Here is a 20,430-nt window from a genome sequence, read left to right on the forward strand (position 1 = left end):
TTTCTTTTCTTTTCTTTTCTTTTCTTTTCTTTTCTTTTCTTTTCTTTTCTTTTCTTTTCTCTTTCTTTTTTTCTTCTTTCTTTCTTTCTTTCTTTCTTTCTTTCTTTCTTTCTTTCTTTCTTTCTTTCTTTTTCTTTTTTTCTCTCTGTCTCTCTCTCTTAGCTTAGAATGCTGTTTTACCAGTGGTTATTAGTTGTGGATACTTCCCTAGAGGTATGTGGAGGACCCACACTTCATACAGTGTTTGGTGGATGAGACAGGGTCTCCACTCTGTCACTCTTAGCAGAGAGGACAGCATGTCCCTTTTCTTATAAGAAGGAAGAGTTGGGGAAAAAGCAGCAAGAGTTGATTTTCAGTAGGTTCTCCCCATTTGGGTTTTCCCCTACTTCCATTAATTCAAAATTAATCTAGAATTGTTAAGTTTTGGAAAAAGTCTGGATATCTGATAATTTTCATGGTTTGACTAAGTGGCGAAATTTATTAGCTAGTCTTGATTGTAATGAAAATGGAGAAAAAAAGAAATGTCTATTCTTCTTTGAGACATTGAAGAGCTTTCATAGTTGTGATTTGTGAAAGGGTATTTCTAAAGAAGGAGAAAGTATTTGATTATGGGGAGGGAACTAAAGATTACGATAGAGTTAAATTTGAGTAGGGAATGAAGGGATTCTGAAATACTGAAACTTGTTTATTGTGAAGTGTAACACTTAAGATGTCATGTTTCATCTTCAATTTCTGTTATTAAGATGGGAGGTAGATAATGGTTTGGGATTTTATTAAGATTGTATTGGCAGCCATGCCACATAGTTTTTAACAAAAACAGCAGTCCCACTGAGGTTTCTAACAGTGAAGCCATTAATGAACTTCTTATATATGAAAGTAACAAATTAAACCTTATAATAAGATTCTATTGTAGTATGTGAGGGAGTAAAATTAACAGGTTGTCACTACACTGTGCTCCTGCATTTCTTTTTAATATTTGCACCACATTGGGGAGTCAGAAATTATTGTTCTAAAATTTTAAAACTTTATCTTGTGAAAATGTTATCATTATATGATTAAGAGTGGGGAAAGGGGTAGGTTTTACTAGACTGAATGGGACCCTAGTGAGAGCTTTGCTTCATATTTTTCAAGGTGGAAACCAGTCCTGCCTTTTCTGTGCCTAATTCATAAGAGGAAGTTGTTATTGACCCTGGCCGGCAGGGGCGTGGGGGGAAGGCTGCAAAATGAAAACATGGAGCAACTATGTATGTTTTTAGAAAATTGTTGTAGATTGGAGATGTATAGTGAGATTTAACATGGCAACTTGGACACTCTTTTTTATTGCATCCTGGTGAATGAACGATTTCTTAACATATTTTTCCCTTATACCCTAATCTTCTGCCCATTTCTTTTGAACAGGGCTCTTGTAGAGAGCCATTTGTTCTTTCTTTCTCAGCTGACTGTTGGTTCTTACCCTTTGCCTGTCCTTTAAATAAATCTCTTTCCCTTATCCTTCTTCCTTATCAGCCATTTCTGATAGTTGAAATTCTGGGTTTTGTCTTTCTCAGCAAAGCAAGAAAAATTGCCAGAATATGGTTTTTTTCTAAATCATTGCTTTGATCATCATATCCCAGCCATCTCCAGAGACCTGGAATGGCTGCTCTTGCTGACCACGTTAAATCTACACACCCTTTCTGGTCCCAGAGTCCCTTTGTCACTTGGCTCATTTTAGCTGCACTTACTGGTAGCATCTGTCACATGGGTGGTTCTGGCTGCCCTTATACCCAGTGTATTGAAATCTTGCTGGTACTTTTTGAAGCAAGGTTAAAGCTCTTTCTCTTTAACATTCTTGAGTGCCTCCCTGTTCTCTGAGTATTAGTAATCTAAGTAGGACTGTCCAATTCACATTTTTGGGTTGATTTCTCTTTTATTAGTTTTTAATGAGTATTGTTTTATCTCATATAGTAGGAGTTGAAGTAGTACTTGTTGAATAATTTAAAAATGTTTAGTCGTCATCACAGTCATCATCATAACACACTTTAGCACTTACCGTGTGCCAGAAAGTGTTCCAAGTGTTTTACATGTAGTCCCACTTAATCTTCAGAGCATGAGTTTTGTACTGTTAAGGCTTAAATGGCTCAGGGTGTCACAGGTACTAAAGTGGATGTACTATATTTTGAACCTAGTCTGGCTCCATAGTCTAAGCTCTTAACCACTGTGTAACACTGTAGGTCTCATTGAAAGGAATAGTACATTAGATTGTCAATACTATAAACTACAATTGTAGTTATATTTTTCCTTTCCCCCTAACATTTTATTAAGGAGATTTTCATACATACAGAGAAGCTGGAAGAAATATACAATGAACACCCAGATATATATACGTACCTATTTCCTAGATTTTGTGGTTAACATTTTGTTAGATGCTTTATCACATCTAACATTTATCATCTTATTTATTTTATTTTATTTTATTTATTTTATTTTATTTATTTTATCACATCTAACATTTATCATCTTATTGTTTGGATGCATTTAAAAGTCAGTTGCAGACACTTGTATACTTCACCTCTAAACAGTGCAGCATGTATACATATCATTAACTGGAGTTCAGTTTTTTTATGAAAATGTACACAGTGAAATGTACAGATTTTAAGTGTACCGTTTGATGAGTTTTGATCAACACACACACTTTGTAATCCATACCACTGTCAAAGATAGATAAGACTAGACTGTTAACCTTTTTGCCGAATATTTGACTATTCCAAGTACATGAGCTGTACATATGCCCCCCAAATTGAACCTGCTTTTCTGATTGTCCCATGATCTTTCATTGGTCTTTTAGTTTATTACACTGACCTCATTGAGGGCAGGTCCATCTCTAGTACCTGCTTGGTATGGAGAATATACTCAGATGTTCTGTGAGTGATGGACTTGTTATGTAGTAATCATTTTTTCTAAAGCAGTGTATGTGCAGACCTTTAATCGGCAACAGTTTCTTTGATAGGTAATGTTTTAAGATCATTTTCCTGAATTAATCTGACCTTATTCTCATTAATTTTCCAATAGAACATGCTTTGTTCAAGTGGTTTTGATGTTGAGGGGCTCTTGCCCTTGAAACTCATCCTTTTGTTGTTGTTGTTGTTGACTGCCATTTGATAGATACTGTGTAAATTCCACAGACTGGTGTAGGAAGAAAGTGTGTTTCTGTATGTCTTTTCTCCACCTACACTCATTCCCTTGGTAATCTCATTGAGTCTTGTGACTTTAAATACCTGTGTTTACTGATGATGACTTCAAAATTTACATTTCTAGATCTCTACCCTGAACTTGTCGTCTCTACTTGAATGGCTAATAAACATTTTGATTTTAACATGTCAAAAAATTAATAAATCTTTCCCAGGTTTCCCCTTCCCAAATAGTGTCATACATAATGGTCTCAATTCCATTTGATATCAAGACTTGGAATTCAATTAGCGTAAATGCTAGTTGATATCGTAATAAAGCGGGTAGCCTTTTATAGTTTTTATCTCATTCCGAGGCCATACCTCCTTTAATTTAAACCCAGTGGTGTGTATGTTTAAAAATTGACGTAAAATATTTAAAAAGTGAGCTCCTCAAAATATTGTTTATATGTTTTGGGAGACTAGTAGATTTGTGTTTTTTACAGAAATATGTTTAATAGTTTTTGTAATTTATGATGATGCATTTGGTGGGGATGTCAACTAGCTAGACTTCACGTAAAGTCTTTATGGTTGTTCAGTTCTTCCCATTTGATCTGTAATTCATATCACATCTAATTCTAAGCACAAAATGGGTGGTATCACTTATGCACTGTGATATTTTTTGACACTTCAGGAATGCTGCTTTAAAACAGAGAGAATTCCTGACCACCTACTGTTAGGTTTTCATGGAGAGTAATAGATAAATGTTAGACTGGCAGTTTTAACACAATAGCAAAATGGGGTCTCATTGTTGGAAGTTGACGGCAAGTGTCAGAGAGCAGTTTTTCACATATTGGCCTGAAGGGATTGTCAGGATAGAAGAGGGAGATAGTGATGTAGCGCTGTTTGAGATGCCTAGAAGAGTGTGCCTAAGATTGGTAAGTTCTTTTCCCTTTCTTTTTCACTGCCATTATTTTTTTTTCCTGGTGAATTTCCAGGGAAAATTAGGGAGGTTGATCAGAGAGAAATAGCGCTTCATGGTCACTTCTCAGCAGAGTTCTTAGTGTCTGCCATATGCAGCAGTCCTGCCTAGTGTTAATCAGGGCCTGGTGGTCATGTTTTCTTTCCTCTTGGGAACAAAACCTGTCAGAAAATACTTTCACATGAAAGATCAATGTTTTTGTGTCCAGTTCTATGGAATCCTGACAAAACTGGTATAAAATTTTAGAGGATAGATGAGGGAAGTAAGGATTACAGTCTGTCATTACCCCAAGAATTGTATATTTCCAGGGGCGCCTGGGTGGCTCAGTCAGTTAAGTGGCCGACTTCAGCTCAGGTCATGATTTCACGGTCCATGAGTTCGAGCCCCGCGTCGGGCTCTGTGCTGACAGCTCAGAGCCTGGAGCCTGTTTCAGATTCTCTGTCTCCCTCTCTCTCACCCTCCCCCGTTCATGCTCTGTCTCTCTCTGTCTCAAAAATAAACGTTAAAAAAAAAATTAAAAAAAAAAAAAGAATTGTATATTTCTGAAATTTTCACAACCATGTCCTCCCGTATACCCATGTCCTCTTTGCCTCAAGGCACATTCCTCACTCCAAAATAAAAAACCAGGAGAATAACTATTCATATTAATGATGCGAAAGCTCTTGGGGATTTTATTTGATCAGAGAGCTTGAGTGAATGCTAATTATTAAAGCAAAAAGCGTACTATTCTTAAATGGCTGGTGTTTCTGACCTTTTGAAGGTAAAAACAAAGTGAATAAACATTATTTGATATTTGAATTTGTACAAAGGGAAAGGTAGACTGTGAAGACAATGTGGATGAAGGATTGTGTTTCTAATGGTGTCTCCCAAATTATGTGGATCATTTTGCATCTGATAGTTACTTAGTTTTGTGGAGTCAAGGAGCATCTTTAAAATTACAGATATTTTTTAGAACGTTGGTGCTCAGCATTGGATATACTACAACTGAATGGTCTCTGCTCAGTAAGGTGGTTTTCCTTGGAATTTTGGGAGCTGTGAGGAGAAGCAGGTTTCTGAAAAGCTTGTATATGTGGTGGTAAGTGAGGATCTAAGAGCAAGCCCAGTATCAAGAGATGTGGGAAAATGGAGAAAAGCTGTGGAGGATGGAGGAGATAAAGTGATCTTCCTTGTTGGATAAACTGGATCATGATCTTAGAAAGACAATCCATGAAAAAAGTTCTTTGTCTTAAAAAATTGGAGCCATAAGGTCTACAGTTTCTGAAAAAGACTGAATGTGTGTATTCATTCAGACGGGTTAATTCTGATCAAGCTTTATATTTAATATTTTGGTAATATGGAGGATCAGCAGTAATCACGAAACATACCTTTCTGTGTGCATTGAACTCACAGGTTATCTTTGTGTTTAAAAAAAATTTTTTTTAATGTTCTATCTATTTTTGAGAGAGAGACAGAGTATGAGGAGGGGAGGGGCAGAGAGAAAGAGAGACACATAATGTGAAGCAGGCTCCAGGGTCTGAGCTGTCAGCACAGAGCCCAACACGGGGCTCAAACTCCCAAACCACAAGATCATGACTTGAACTGAAGTTGTACACTTAACTGACTGAGCCACCCAGGCGCCCCTCTTTGTGTTTTTAAATTCTCATACCTCTCCTCATATCAGTAATTCTGGCAAATCTGCCTAGGAACCAAATCTGCCATAATTGGTTGGGCTCCTTCCTAGATCAGATGTGGTAGACTTGAAGTACATTTTCTTCTAAGCAAAAGAAATAAAAATAATAGTGATCCTTAATTCTTAGTTGTGTATTTTGTCCTAAAATAAAATAGAAGCTGAGATATCATTGGGATTCTTATTTCTTTTGAAAAATCGTATCTGTTTATAATAATGAATAAATAGTAGAGTTGTCCTATATAGTTTTATTGAACAAGGGAAAGAGATTATCACTGGATTTTGAGTGACTACCTTAGACAGAAGGAATTTTGGAATTAGGGAATCTATCTTTTGAAATTTAGCCTTGATTCATAAAGCCAAACCAGAGTATTGTCATACATGATATTATAATACATTTTATAAAGCAGATTACTTGACTGTGGGATAATGTGGTCAATTTTTATATCAATTCTAGATATGAAATGTGTATGTAGGCTATTGACTTATTAAAAGTTGTCGCTAATCTTCATTTTAGATACGATATATTAATTTAGTGAGTTAAGTAAGACTAGAAAGTAAGGAGTTTCTTGGAGTAACACAGAAGTCGGATATGTTTTTATATGATTATATTCTCTGCTTGATGGATCTGTTGCATCGAGTTCTCCACATATGACTATTAAAATAGAAAGCATTTATTGAACTTTTATTCTGTTCCAGCCTGTTCTCAGTACTTTACATGGATTAAATTCCCCTTTGGTTGTTACTACTATTAATTCCATGGTAGGGATGAGAGGCCTAAGGCATAGTGAGGTTAAAGGACTTGTCCAGGGTCACAGGCCCAAGTGTGGAGGCTCTTAATCACTGTGCTCTTTACTCCTGTTGAAATCTAGGTAGGTGTTCTAATAATGTACAGAGTGAGTTAAATTTTAAAGGGAAAGTTAATTTTCTGACAGCTATCAGACCAGTGAATGCTTTATCTTTTTACATCTGTTCTTTCTTAGAAAATTTTAGTTAACATCTTAGAGACATCTTATCCAAGTAGAACATTTATGATTATCGTTGGCACAACTAGAGATGATGCATGAAATGTATATCTTTCATGATGTAGTAGAAGAATTTTAAATTTTACATTGTACTCCTCATCTATAAGTCTTATAATGGAGCATATACTTACTGGGTGTCCCTTAGGTGATGGAACACTGTAGTTTGGATCCTAGGGATTTGATAAGGAGGAAACGTGAACTACTCTCCCAAGTAGGTGCATGTTCGATCTTGCTGACTTTATAGGCACCATGCTTATGTAGACTTCCTTACCCTTAGCTTTTTCAAGGGGTTGACAAGCTTGCCTGTTCTTCAGAACCTCTTTGGAGATACTGTCTGACATTTTTCCTTATTGATCCTACAGCTGGTTCTATTTTATAAGTAATTAACAGGGTTTTGCATGTAAGTGTCTCTCCCCTCAAATAAAGTAGTGTGCTCCTTTTATCAGATGAAAGCTTTTGGTTTTGCTCTTTGCCTTAGCCACCAGGAGGATCAAGGCCAAAGTAGTGTAACTCAGGGGCGCCTGGGTGGCTCAGTCGGTTGAGTGTCTGACTTTGGCTCAGGTCATGATCTCACTGTTTGTGAGTTCTAGCCCCACATCAGGCTCTGTGCTGACAGCCTGGAGCCTGCTTCGGATTCTGTGTTTCCCTCTCTCTCTGTTCCTCCCCACCTTGCATTCTGTCTCTCTCTCAAAACTAAATAAAGATTAAAACAAAATTATATTAAAAAAAACAACAAAGTAGTGTAACTCAAAAGAACTATTTCATTGCTCTGCTAGGGCTTTTTTGTAAGTTACCAACACCCTTTAGAATCTGGGGAAATATTTAGACATCTATACAATATTTGCATTATAATTACAAGAGGTTCTTGCATTCCGTGAAACATATCCTGGGCCCTTAGAATTAAGAATCCCTGCTTCTGATGTTTTCGCATCCTTATTTCAACCATTTTGTACATAGGAGTGTATTTTCCTAAGTTTCCTTGACGTCATAGAATTAAGTTATATGTAAGTGATAAATAAATAGTTGTCAAAGGTTTAAAGTGCTGAGCAGTTTGCCTCTATGTGTTTGGCAGCTAGGCTATGGGAAATGTTTTAGTCTATCTCAAGAGGAGCTTTTTGCTTCTCATGATGATGAACATGTGGGCTAATGTAAATGGCTGTAGAGTTTTTGTCTGATTTTTCAAAGAAGTAACCTAGAGGTTATTTAAATATATGTATATGTAATACTATATATTTAAGTTATACACATAAGTATATATGTGTGCACGTATATGTATATATATATGTGTGCGTGTGTGTGCATTTTTTTTTAATACAAATATGGAGCGTAACAATGGAGTTCTTGTTCTCTGGACACAATTTTGAAAGGATATTCAGTGAAGTTATGACATTTTTACATCTTTTTACCATGGTTCTTGGTAAAGGGGCTTGATGAAAGTTGTAAAAAGACTTTGGGTATTGTCTCTGAGACTACAGTTTTAAAATCTAGTTCTCAGGTGAGAGGAGAGTCTTCTCTCTTAGGGTGGTGGTAGAGTCATTGGCCTCTGCCTTCAGGGTGATTGTTCGCAGATGCTCCTTTATGTTGGGTTTCTGGTGGGAGGTCCTGAGTTGGAGGCCATGTGCTAGGCTTTACTCTTAGGCCTCCATGTATAAAGGGATGGTGTATGTTAAGTTTCCACACTTTGCATGATAGGATGCTTCATGATACTTTCCTTTGGAAATTTCTTCCTCTTTAGTGTCCTCTTTGGATAGAGGAAAGGAGGCTCAACATCTGTCCCTAAAGAGTGTTTCCAAAACTTTGGCTAGTGTGGAGGAACTCATGCTAAGGAGGAGAAATGTTAGGAATAGCTGTGATTTTTCACCTCTCTTTCCCTTGGCTCTTTGTGAAAGACAATTTGTAGTACATTCTGTCTAAGGGAGATTTGAGTACCCAGCTGGTTAGATATATTTAAAGAAAGGAAAAAAATCACTTGAAACAGACCTTGAAGAAATCTATTATAAATTTGAGTGGGAACCTGAGAATGCTGTGGCATACAGGCAAAACTAATTAAAATAACTGATAAAGAAATGAGATGTAGCTTTACAAGGGATTTTCAAGATTTAAATGTATGACAATTAGGTTAATAAGCTTTTTTAACTCCATAAAGTATAGGAATTCAGTCCTTTGTGCAGTTTGAAACCACTATCACCTGTGCCCTCTAGTGCATAGTGGATGAGTTTGACAACAAAATTTTGTGCTGTGGTTCCTTCCTGCCTCTGCCCTCGTTGCTGCTGAGATTCCTGGTGTGATCGCTGTCCTAGCTTCTCTGATTCTCTGATCCCCTCATCTCTGGATGAAAGGGGTGGCCTTATTTCTTCTTGCCTGTCTGATCCTACTGCACTGCTCTGGACCTGGAGAAGTAATAAGTGTATCCTGACAAGTATGGCAGCTCCTGGCAGTCAGTTCCTTGAGACCAGGGCCCTTTCTGCCCCCAGTGCTGCCCAGGCATAGCATCCTGTTCTGGGGGGTATTTATGCCAAGCAAGGGACACTAGTTGAAAATCTTGCCTTCCTTTTCCATATCTATATTTACTGAGCTGGTGTCTGGGATAGAATAGGTCATGTAGAGATCCTAGAGATCCCAGCATGATCAACTCCTGTGGACATCCCTCCCAGGAGTGGTGTGCAAGGTGCTGCTGGGATCTGTCTCCCACCAGTGGACCCCCAAGGTAAAGGCCAAGTTGCCATTTGCTGGGTAGAGGCAACCTTTTTGAAGCTGCCCAGGCTGTGGTGTGGTGGCAGTCTACTTTTGGGGAGAATGGGAGATGGCAGCCAACCTTAGGCCCTGTGATTCTCAAGGATAGCTGTTTGTCTATTTGCTAAGGCTTGTGACAGAGCAACTTGTTAATGTGTAACTGTTAGGTATTGTCATGGTAGCTTTTTAACTAGGCCTCCCACTCCCCACCCCCGACAATTCCCCACCTGCCCACACCCCACACCCGTTACTTTCTTCTTAGCTTAGTTTAACCTGTCTCTTAACGAAGACAGTCAATTAGCTGCCCTTTACTCAACTGGCACATTTGGCATTGTAGAGAACATGGTACAAAACAGATGTTCGTTTAAGGTTTCTGTGTCTGTCACAAATGGCTTTTTCACGTTTCGCGTGTCAAAATTGATTGCCTACCAAGGGAAAGCTTAAAAAAAAGACATTCACTTTGTACAGTATACACAATTTTAATAACAAAACTTTCCTGTACACTGCACTTTGTTACCACCCCCACCCCAGCCCCCAATATAATAGTATTTTCTTCCCAACCCAGTTGCCCACCTCCCAGCCAAAAAAAGAAAAAAAAAAGGCTCTTAAGGTAATTGAACACAATGTGTTTGGACTTTTAGTGTCCAGTCTCAGTGTTGATAAGAAGGTTCATCAAACATTCCATATATCAGACTTGTTTTTAGTTTATCAAGGAAGAAGAATAGGTTAGTTGAAGGAGTAGCAGATGTTTCTAAATGTTTGTAATAGCTGGATGAAAGCTTAACAGCCATTTTCTATTTGTTTTTGGCCATATTCAAGCACTATGAGTTTGCCCTAGGTTAAGAACAGAAATATTTAATTGTCTATGAATGACTTTATCATCCTTAGTTTTTTTCTAGTTGAAGCTCTTTAGCCAATAAGATCGGAAAATCATGGCCTAAAACAGACTTCTGAGACAGGTCTGTCACTGTATATCTCTGTTAGGAGCTAAGCTTCTAAAAATATTCTTTTAAAATTTCATATAGATATCCACATTTTAGGGAGAGAATGGGGCATTATACAGCCTTTTATTCCCTGATAACCTGTGTAGGAAGTATGCATTAAGAAAATGATATGCCTGTTTTGAATTTTAGGTTTTGGACCTAGCGATACAGAGGGCTCATTTTTATTGGAAAGATGGAGTCTAGCTCTTGGTGACTAGCATTAGAATAAGCAGATGGATTTTAATAATTAGTGGAGTTGGAAAGTTCAATCAATTCCATTCATTGAATCGGTATAGAAATTAACTTAGGCACATTAAGAAATTACATGTGTTAGTGCAGATTTTTGGCTTAAAAAATTAGTATCTTTGCTATTTGATGTTGGCAGTGGGTATTCTCTGAGTTGTGTGTGGATTTGCAAATTTATCGGCCCACTCTCATTTTAGAAGAGTGATTGAAATCGCTGGCAAGCTACAGAAATGAATATAAATGATTCCAAACAAGCTCTGGGTTACTAGGTGGGTACAGTATCATAGCCTTCTTAGCTTTTCTTTGTCCAGAGAGATTTAATTATTTTTCTGGTTCTTGATTAAATGATCATTTTCCTCTAACCTTGAAAGTGAAAAAAGGCCGGGGTTGGTGGGGGAGGAGGAGGTGCTGAAGAAGATAAGACTACACTGAAAAACAAAAGCCCTAACATTGTATTACCAGGATCTGCAGTGTAGCTGTGATGCTCTTCTACCCTAGCCAGTTGGTAAAGAGAGGACAGATGACTAACAGTCTCATCTTCAAACCTGTGCTGATACTGAAACACAAATAGGCCAAAATTAAATGGAATCCTGCCTTCTACAGGCAATTGAAAAGGGAAGTTTGCACTTTAAATGGAAAAAGGAAAATGCTATCTGGCACTGTTACTTTTCTCTGAGAGCATTAGCAAAAAAATGGAGGGCAAAAAATTTTACAGTTTTCAACTGGAAAATATTCCTTTGTGGCTTTGCTATGCTGTTCGCCAGAATTAATGAATGGCTTGCTTTTCCAATTTACTTTTCTATATACATTAAGGATTTTGTCAATTGGTGGTCCATTTTACTAACTATAATCTTTAAGATTACTGTGGGAATTCTCAGCCAGTATTTCTCATTCTTCATAATTTCAGTTAATATTGGTTGTGGATGCAATGATGGAAAATACTCCATTGCTATCCTTCAGGGCTGGTGGAGTCTGTGTTCTGGGCCCAGTTGTATTGTGACAAAGCTGTGCCCAGACAAATGGCCATGGTTACCCTGATAAATGGGTTGGTAAATTTTAGCTCGTGGAGTTCTCATTTGTAATGGGGCTTCTGATCCAGCCCCTCCATGGGGAAGTAGTGAGTTGTGCTCTATGTTGTAAAATCAGCTTCTGTCTCTGCCCAGGCAGGCCCAGGCTGGTTTAACAAGAAATGAAATGCTCACCGCTCATGATCAGCTGAACACAGCTGGGCTGAGACTTTGCCAAACTAATCTATCCACCTTAAAAAATAGAGCACATTTTTACCTTAATAATTTGTGATCTCATCTGCTTTTTTACAAGACATGTTTTCTTTGAAATGTATTAAAGAAGACCCCTTTCTCTTAGTATTAAAGAAGAAAAAAATTATAATTAAATCTTGTGGGTTAAACTGTAGTCTTAGCATGTTTTCATTTCAATCCTGAGAGGAAAACATGCTCTGAATGATGGATATCATGTTAATGGTAATCTTAAGGAAAAGATAACCTGTTTTGTTTTTATTTAATGGTTGTGGTTTTCTCTAAGGATACATGCCTTTTTTCACATACATTAAATGTCAGTTGTAGAAATGCTCATTTTTTCAAAATTAAGTCAGTGGTCTAATTTAATGGGTTTTGCTACTGCATACATGGAGCCTCGTTTATGGAAAAATTATGTATGGACTGGTGACTTTCATCTAAATCCCAAATATGTCATAGTTTCTTTGTAGAAATCATAATCAAAGAAACAAAATACTTACGGCAGTTTTCTGCATGAAAAGTGTGGCATCATTATCATTTGTTAATTATGGAATGTATCTATTAACACTTTCTTTTTCAGCTGCAGGACCCAGGGCCTTGCCCTGTTTGATGCAGATTGTGTAGTTAACCTTTGCCTCACTCTTGGTTGCCTTTTTAACTTAAGCCAGAATGTTTCTGCGGGTCACATTTCAAATTGCTGCCTTTCTGTTTCATCCCTTCACATCCTTGTGGCTGCATAGGCATGTAGGGTATTCTCCCATGAGAACTGCTCTTACAGTATGGATATGTATCTTTATTAAACAGTCAAATTTTAGCACATCATATTTAGAAAGTGATTTTTTTCTTGGTTCCATTGTACTGTATTCTAGTATATTCTGTTGCTAGCCGATTATTTTTAATTTGGCTTTTTGAGGTTTGAAGATTAGGAAAAGGCAGAAGAAAGAGGTTTAAACCCCTTTGTCAAGGCATCTTTGATCGTGGAGGGAGGGAGAGAATTGGTGTGTGTGCTTTCATACTACAGGGAGCAGGTCACAGGATTGTTAAATGGACTCAGTTTATCTCTTTTCTCTCCGAAATAATTTCTAAATCTTTTTTCACATATAAATGTAAATATAGGATTTAGTAAACTAATTAGTAAAATGATGATTTTTAGATTAGTTTAAAAATTGTCTAAGTGCCACAAAAATCAACATTTCCATTATAAGTCAAATTAGAGTTGTATAATGTGAAGTCAGTGTGATTATTTACTATTGATTTCATTGTAATGAGACCTTTTCACAATCACTTGGATTCATTGTTTAAATATATTAAAGAGTCACTCAGCTTATTAGAATTACATAAAGGGTTCTGATTTCATAATGTGGACTTTGATAGTGTCTACTAACCCAGGCAAAAACTCTGGAAGAAGAGTGTTTAATATTTACCAGTCTTCAGCATACATGAAATTCTACTTCCCACACTGGCAATAAATTGTAGATTTGAGTAAATACCAAATTGTCATAGACGAAAACTTTGCTAAGCCTCCTTTTAAGCAGCAAGCCAGTTGTGGTTCTTGGGATGGAGAGCAGTGATCTAACAAGTATTGATCCATATCTTTTTCTGCTCAGTAGCTTCTTTCCAAACTGTTTTCAGTAGAAAAAAATAGCATATGGAGACCTTAGTGTAAATGTTTACACATGATAGTATATAATAATTACATACATGAAATGTCTTATTTTGAAATAAGCATTTTTAGACTTTGCAACAAGAGTGCAAATTAATATGAGCTTTGCTTCATATAACACTTAAAATATGGGTTCATTAAAAAAAATTAAAAATACTTGAACACTTCAAAAACTTAAGTCTCCACTTGGTTTGGAAAATTAGGCTTAATGTCACCATTGGTAAAAATTAGGTATGTATTTATCCCCTACTATGTAAAATAGGTTACTTATCTGATGTAATTTTTGATGACGGGTAGATATTATACTTCACATTCTTTGTATGGCAGCTGCTGACACTTGCACTGTCCATAACCATTAATGATGATGAAGGGTCCTTCATGGGTGGGTTCATATTCATTATACGGTCCTTGGTCTGACATGTTTGACATATGGAGTCGTGTTTGGGATCGGAGCTGCCTGTGGTTCTGAATCATTGAGCACTGCCTAATTCTTCTTAAAGTGGGAGGGCAGCACTTCCTGGAGATGAACACTATAAAAATAATAAAAAAGAAAGAAAACAATAAAGCCATTGTTCCTGTAATTACCCGCTGAGTGAAGATGGCATTGTCTGGTTCGGGAAAGTGTTCCTCAGTAGTAACTGCTATGCCTGCAGTAGTTGGGATTTCTTTGTCTCCCACATGGTAACTTGATGAGCTTATTCTTTTTGTATATTCAGTGGTTGGATCCCTGTAAGTTGTAGCCATGGCAGTGACAGTGGTTGATAAATTCCAGCAGAGCTGAAATCCATGGACTGCATCTAGTATATCCTCTCCTTGGGTGTGGTCAGGACTGTGACATAGGATGGAATGTTCCCACCGACCTTGGAAACTGCCCAGCCAGGAGGCCAAAGCACATATTCGAGGGCTGCATTCCCACAGATTGCCAGAGAGGCCAACAGTTGTGAGGGATCTCAGGGAGTTTAAGATCTTGGAATCAAGGCTATTTAACTTGTTGTTATCCATGAGGAGAATTTTAAGATTAGGCATCGTGTCAAACACTGTCAGGTCGATGGCTTTGATTTCATTTCCAGTCAGGTCTAGCTTTTCTAAAGTGCCCCAGGTCCACTCCATCCCACATGTCAAGTTGCTAATTTTGTTCCATTGTAAGAAGAGTGTGTGCAGACTGCTTAGCCGTAGGAAATGAGCAAAATTAATCTTCGTCAGCTGGTTGTGCTCTAGGTGAAGCTCTCTCAGTTTGATTAATCCTGCAAATCCATTGCGAGCCAAACTTCGCAAACGGTTTGTGCTCAAATCCAGAAACTCCAGACTACGACAGTCCCAGAATAGGCGTACTGGGATAGTCCGCAGGGAGTTGGACCGTAAATGCAAGGTCTGCAGTTTCCGAAGGCCATAGAAGAGCTCTGGGTGCAGAGATGACAGCTGATTAAAAGACAGGTCCAAATTTTGCAGGTTAATCAGTTGAGTAAAAGTTGTGTTTGGTAAATAAAATATTTTGTTGGAACTTAAGATTAATTCCTTAAGTTTATATAGTCCTTGAAAAGCATCTTCTTTTACTGTTGAAATTTGATTGTGGTCTAAGTGGAGCCAGGTAAGTTGACTGAAGCTGGCAAATTGATCCCTTTCGAGCTCTGTGATGTGATTGTGCCTCAGGGACAGGCCCAGAGAGCCCTTGTCTGTGGCGTTTGGCACTGAGCGGAAGCCCTGAGAGTCGCAGTAGAAGAGCAGCTTCTCGCAGCGGCATTTGGGTGGACACGCCATACCCAGGGCAGGCAGCATTTTTAAAACCATACTCATTGCATATATTGCTGCCAGCATAGGGGCCCCTAATGGCCACTTGAAATGTAAGCCTGCAGAATACAATTTAAGGAAAACAAGAAGATAGGATATTTTTCAGCAGAATGTATGAGCTCTTAAAAAAAACAACATAACATTATGGCGAAAGATTTCACTGCATATAACTTATTTTTCATTTGCTGCAGAAAAACTAACCTTGTTAGTATGACTAGAAGACAACTTAAACCATTAAGAAAAAAGATAAAGAATATTCTGTCATTAGCAGTATAGGCTTTTACCTAAACCTCAAAACCCAGAAATTTGACAGTGATCTCCCTCATAAAATGTGAATTTGGTGGCTTATTTTAGAAAGCATGATTCCTTGCTGACTGTATAAGACACATAAATGCATGGACTTACCCATTCTTCTGAGCACATTGGAGGCTGCATTCAGTCGCGGTTGTTAGACTCAACGCAGTGAGTCTGTAAAAGGCTCTAACATGCAGGAGCCTTTGACCAGTTTCCTGTTTTCTGTGTCCCAGGCTTTCTGAGTAAAATCATCCAGCAGGGTGAGTTATTTTTTCCTTAGGATATTCCTCTCGAAAGCATTGGTTTCATTTTCTCTGTCTTCTCTGATTCCTCAATGAGTTTTGAATGTAAGTTATTAAATTTCGTCCTCCTTTAACTGCTCAGCTGGTTAATCAAAGCTTCAGTCTCTCCTTTCCGCAGCCGTTAGTTCTCTCGGTCTTAACTTGTTGATGGCAGATGGGCGGCTTGTTGCAGAGAAGAGCTCCTGGAGCAGCATGAGTGCATTTACTGAAAAGCTTTTCCGAGAAACGGCACAAGAATGGAATTGCTTATGTGCTGCGACCACACAGAACTGTATATAGGCTGACGTCACCGGGTGACGTGTCTTTTGTTTGGGTTTTCCAGAAGCTTTACTGTTATAAAGCACCGTGCTTTTTAACAGTATCGGGGTCGTTGTAAGACCCCTTGATTATAATAAAGCGAGAAAGAGAGCTCCTGACTTAAAAAACATGGTATTCCTGCAGTGTGTGAAGCAGCAGTGAGGTTGTAATAAAGGCTGCATTCAGGAAGACCCATCTGAACAGTGAGTTGGGATAGCAGAGTGATGATTTTTAATGCTTGGAAGAACCAGTGTTAGACTGCCGATTCTGCAGAGAAGAGATCATCTAAATGGGCAGGAGCCTGCACGATTTATGAAGTACAGATTTAACGCCAGCCTATGCAAGGTAGTGCCTGCTGCTCTGGTAGTTTGGAAAGCTACTCAGTCACCTTGTTGTCATGCTTGGTTAAAATGGAAGTATGACTGTGATTTGCTTTACGTGTGTTGGAAAACTACCCAGGTGGGCTTGGCTTCTTTGTCATTAAGAGCTTAACATCATAAACTAAGAATAAAGGGGGAAGGGAAGAGAAAAAGCTTACAAAACTAAGTATTTGGTTAGTTTGCTGGTTGAGAATTTAAGGGGAACTTGAATTAAAAAGATGGTCCTTCTCTGTCTCGTGTTACAACGTTTTAATCACAGTGCTGATTGAAAAATAATGCTGATTTCATCCTTACATGTCTTACTAGGAGAAAAGGTTAGGGTGATACTGTCATTTAATACTGTATGCCCTAAACATTAACAATGGAACAGAAGTGATTTAGGACAAGTGATAGAGCCTGGTTGGATTCTGGTACAGTCCAACCTCAGAATCTCACCTACTCCTTCACCTGAAAGCCTCAGCTAATGCTGAGCATGATTGGGGCATTGGGGCACCCAGATAACAGAGCATTTGCATACTTAAGAGCTTCTGCTGGCACACCTAAGAACTGACTTTGAGTTGCACACTAACTGTTGGAATCTCTGGTGAATACAGAAGGTCGCTCATACTTTGGACTAGGATTTTTGCTTTGGCTGTTATTACTTGACCTGATGGTGTCTTCTCCCCGTTGAATAGTGTCATCACTGTTCAGAACTTGGTTTTGAAAATTAAAGAACCATGATTAGTATAAATGTGAAGGATTTTTCTAGCATTAGTGAGAGTCCTATATTCAGGCCTGACAAACGTAATGCCTTTTACACATCGGACCTTATTAATTTGGCCTTCCATGGCAATTTCTGTCATAACCATTGGTGCTTAACCTTCGTGGGTCTTGTCTTAGAACTGGAGGCAAAAATCTCAAAACTACCCTTGGTGTCTGTGAAACCAGAACATCACTGACCTGTGGGCTTCCAGGGGCTTCATTCCATTGGGCAAGAAGTCATTGTCTTAAGAGGCATAGTGTCTATGTAGAAGGGTGCTACTGGAGTGAGGATTGGAAGAATCCAAGGTCCTTTATTCTGAGCGCTGTGTAAAGGTGCTGTGAAAACAGCAGCACATGCTGGTGGATAGTCTGAATTCTCCTAGAAGCAGACCCCAAGAAGGATTAGAATTATTAGAGTTTTGGGATGCCTGGGTGGCTCAGTTGGTTGAGCCTCTGACTCTTGGTTTCAGCTCAGGTCATGATTTCACGGTTCATGGGTTCAAGCCTTGTGTTGGGCTTTGCGCTGACAGTGTGGAGTCTGTTTAGGATTCTCTTTCTACCCTCCACGTTCTCTCTCTCAAAAACAAACAAACAAACAAACTCTTAAAACCTTAATATTTCTCCATCTCCATCTCCATCTTTTTTTTTTTTTTTTTTTTTTTAATTTGTAAAGTTCCTGGGAAGTACAAAAGGAAAGAGAAGACCATATGAATACTCTGAAGGCCAGTGGCGTCTTCAGACCACAGGGCAAGTCTGACACCTCTGAAAGGAGAGAGGAAGGAAAGATTTGACAGATAGTCTTAGACTGCAGTGCATCCCTAGGCCAGAGAGAAGCTTCTAAGCCAAAGTTGCCCATGAATGGAACCCCACATTCCTTGGAACAGGCCTGCACTAGTACTCCCACCTTTTTCCTACATGCTGGTTAAGGAATGAAGGGAGGGAGAGGTCCTCAAGGATGCCACTTGCCACATTGAGCATCTTTTCCATAGTCTTGTCTGTCTATAGGCTAGTAATTCTTTAGCTGGTTCTATAGACTATTTGCAGAATTCTGTTGCTTGTGCATTTTTCTGTGAATAAGATTTAACCAGTCTCTTAAAGGGTCTGTGATCCTAGGTTACAGAATTTCTGTTCCATAGGAACTTTATTCCAAAACACCTAAGGAGGGGAGTCTGATAAGAGTAGTCTCTTAATTTCTTTTTAAAGGAAAACAAGCCCTTGGAGATATTATAAATGCCTTACTGAAGTCAGCTACTCTCTGATGGAAAACAAAAACAAAAACAAAAACCTTTGCCAGGCCGTAGGAACTGGATTAAATTCTTCCGTGAAGTAACCACTTTACTTCCATGTGGAGAAAAGCATTAAAGTCAATTGGATTTGAGCAACCACAATTGGGATTGAGTTGCATATGATAATTTAGAAGGAAAAGCATCTGCTTCCCCTTAGACTCTTGGTTCCTTTCTCCTCTCTAGTCTGCTTGCCTACCTCTTATATATTAACAAATGGAAAATGCTTAAATTACATTATCCCAGCACTGTTATACCAGATTTGTGGGCAAGGAAAATTGCTCAGAGAAGCACCTGTGCAATCAAGAGTAATTATTTTTTGATGCATCTGGAGAAGTGTGCAGTATTGCACCGCAGAAGTAAGCAGTAATACAGTATCACAGGACCCAGAGAATTTGTTCTGGGTTACAGGTCATCTTGTTCACTTGCCTTCTCTTTGGATTCAGAAGGTTCAGTCTTTGGAACCAAAGAAGATACAGTGTTTGTCTTAAAAGTTGGTGGAGTACATAGTTCCCATTGGTGGAATTTTGTATCATTTTTTTAAAATCTTTATCTTTCTTTAGCTAAAAGGACTAAACAGAGACCCATGTTCTTTCTGAATTAAACGTTGTTTGTTTGTTTTTGGTTTCATTTTAGAACAGTTTTACTCTCCACACATATGCCTTTGACTTAATTAAAGTGGCAGTACAACCTCTGCAAAGTACTAACCATAGCTGTTTAAATTTTCACTGCTTTAGTTATTGTTCATGACAAGGCAAAGGAGAAGTAAAATCTAACTTGTCTCTTCTCTTTGTGAATGGTTTTAAGCAAATTGAGTGAATCAAGTGGTAGGGCTTAGGTGCTGTAGTTACATGCATGAAAGCTACTCTACATGAAAGTTTGTTTTTAATATGAATTACTGATTAGAGAGAATTATTTCTCAGCTTGGAGAAGCAGATGTACAGATATATACATGGAGTTTTGTGTTCTTTTGTAGGAGAGTAGAAGCTTAATTTTGCATTATGCTAAAAAGTGAAATGTTTTTTAAATCATGCCCAAATCCAAAAATTGTATGTAATAACTCTAGCACCCGTGGTGTTGCACAAAAGGTGCCCTGGAGAAGTAATGTTAAAATAAATCTTCTTGCTACCAGTCTTGATTGATAACTTGGAGAAACTCTTCATGTTTATCAAAAAGTAATAGTCACTTTTAGGGTGGAGGTCCTGGATTTTGTGGGTCTCAGTATGTCCCCTTGTAAGAACCTTTCAGGGTTCTTATTTGGCCGCCTCATATTTGGGCCTACCTTAGAGTAAGTGGGTTTTACTAGCCTTCTTTTGGAGGGAGGGAGGAAGGAAGATGAGAGAAGACTATGGTAAATCCTAGAGTTGTTCACTGCTTTCAAACCGTGTATATTTGAAGGCAAATATGTGACTGTTGATTCGCTGTTTAAAAAAAAAAAGAAAAGAAAAAGAAAAATCATTGAGGTTGATGCTGAACATTAGCTTGTTATCTTCCCAAGAAACAAAGCATACCTGACAGAGGCAGATAGAGTTTGTAATGTAAGAATTGATGGCTTTACCAATCTATTGTATTGGATATTGTCTAAAGAGTAGTTGATAGTCACAGGTGGAGCTAGAGGATCTGAGAGCATTCAGAACACTAGGCTCCT

The 20,430-nt window shown here is 38.2% G+C and overlaps 2 protein-coding genes across 3 annotated transcripts in view; one reads left to right on the top strand and one right to left on the bottom strand.

Moving 5' to 3' along the window:
• The window catches only part of CTNNA1 (catenin alpha 1), a 182,786-nt gene that overhangs the window by 108,386 nt on the left and 53,970 nt on the right, over window positions 1–20,430 (top strand). The gene's annotated exons all lie outside the window — the stretch shown is intronic.
• On the bottom strand, window positions 12,238–16,459 carry LRRTM2 (leucine rich repeat transmembrane neuronal 2). The gene is made up of 2 exons (XM_040444608.1): window positions 15,891–16,459; window positions 12,238–15,544 (listed from the first exon to the last, which is right to left on the bottom strand). Exons 1-2 carry the CDS (start codon window positions 15,892–15,894, stop codon window positions 13,998–14,000), a joined length of 1,551 nt encoding a protein of 516 aa, XP_040300542.1. The 5' UTR covers window positions 15,895–16,459; the 3' UTR covers window positions 12,238–13,997.

This window comes from Herpailurus yagouaroundi, unplaced genomic scaffold (assembly GCF_014898765.1).
Source record: "Herpailurus yagouaroundi ecotype Mexico unplaced genomic scaffold, PumYag 192, whole genome shotgun sequence".
Classification (NCBI taxonomy): Eukaryota; Metazoa; Chordata; class Mammalia; order Carnivora; family Felidae; genus Herpailurus; species Herpailurus yagouaroundi.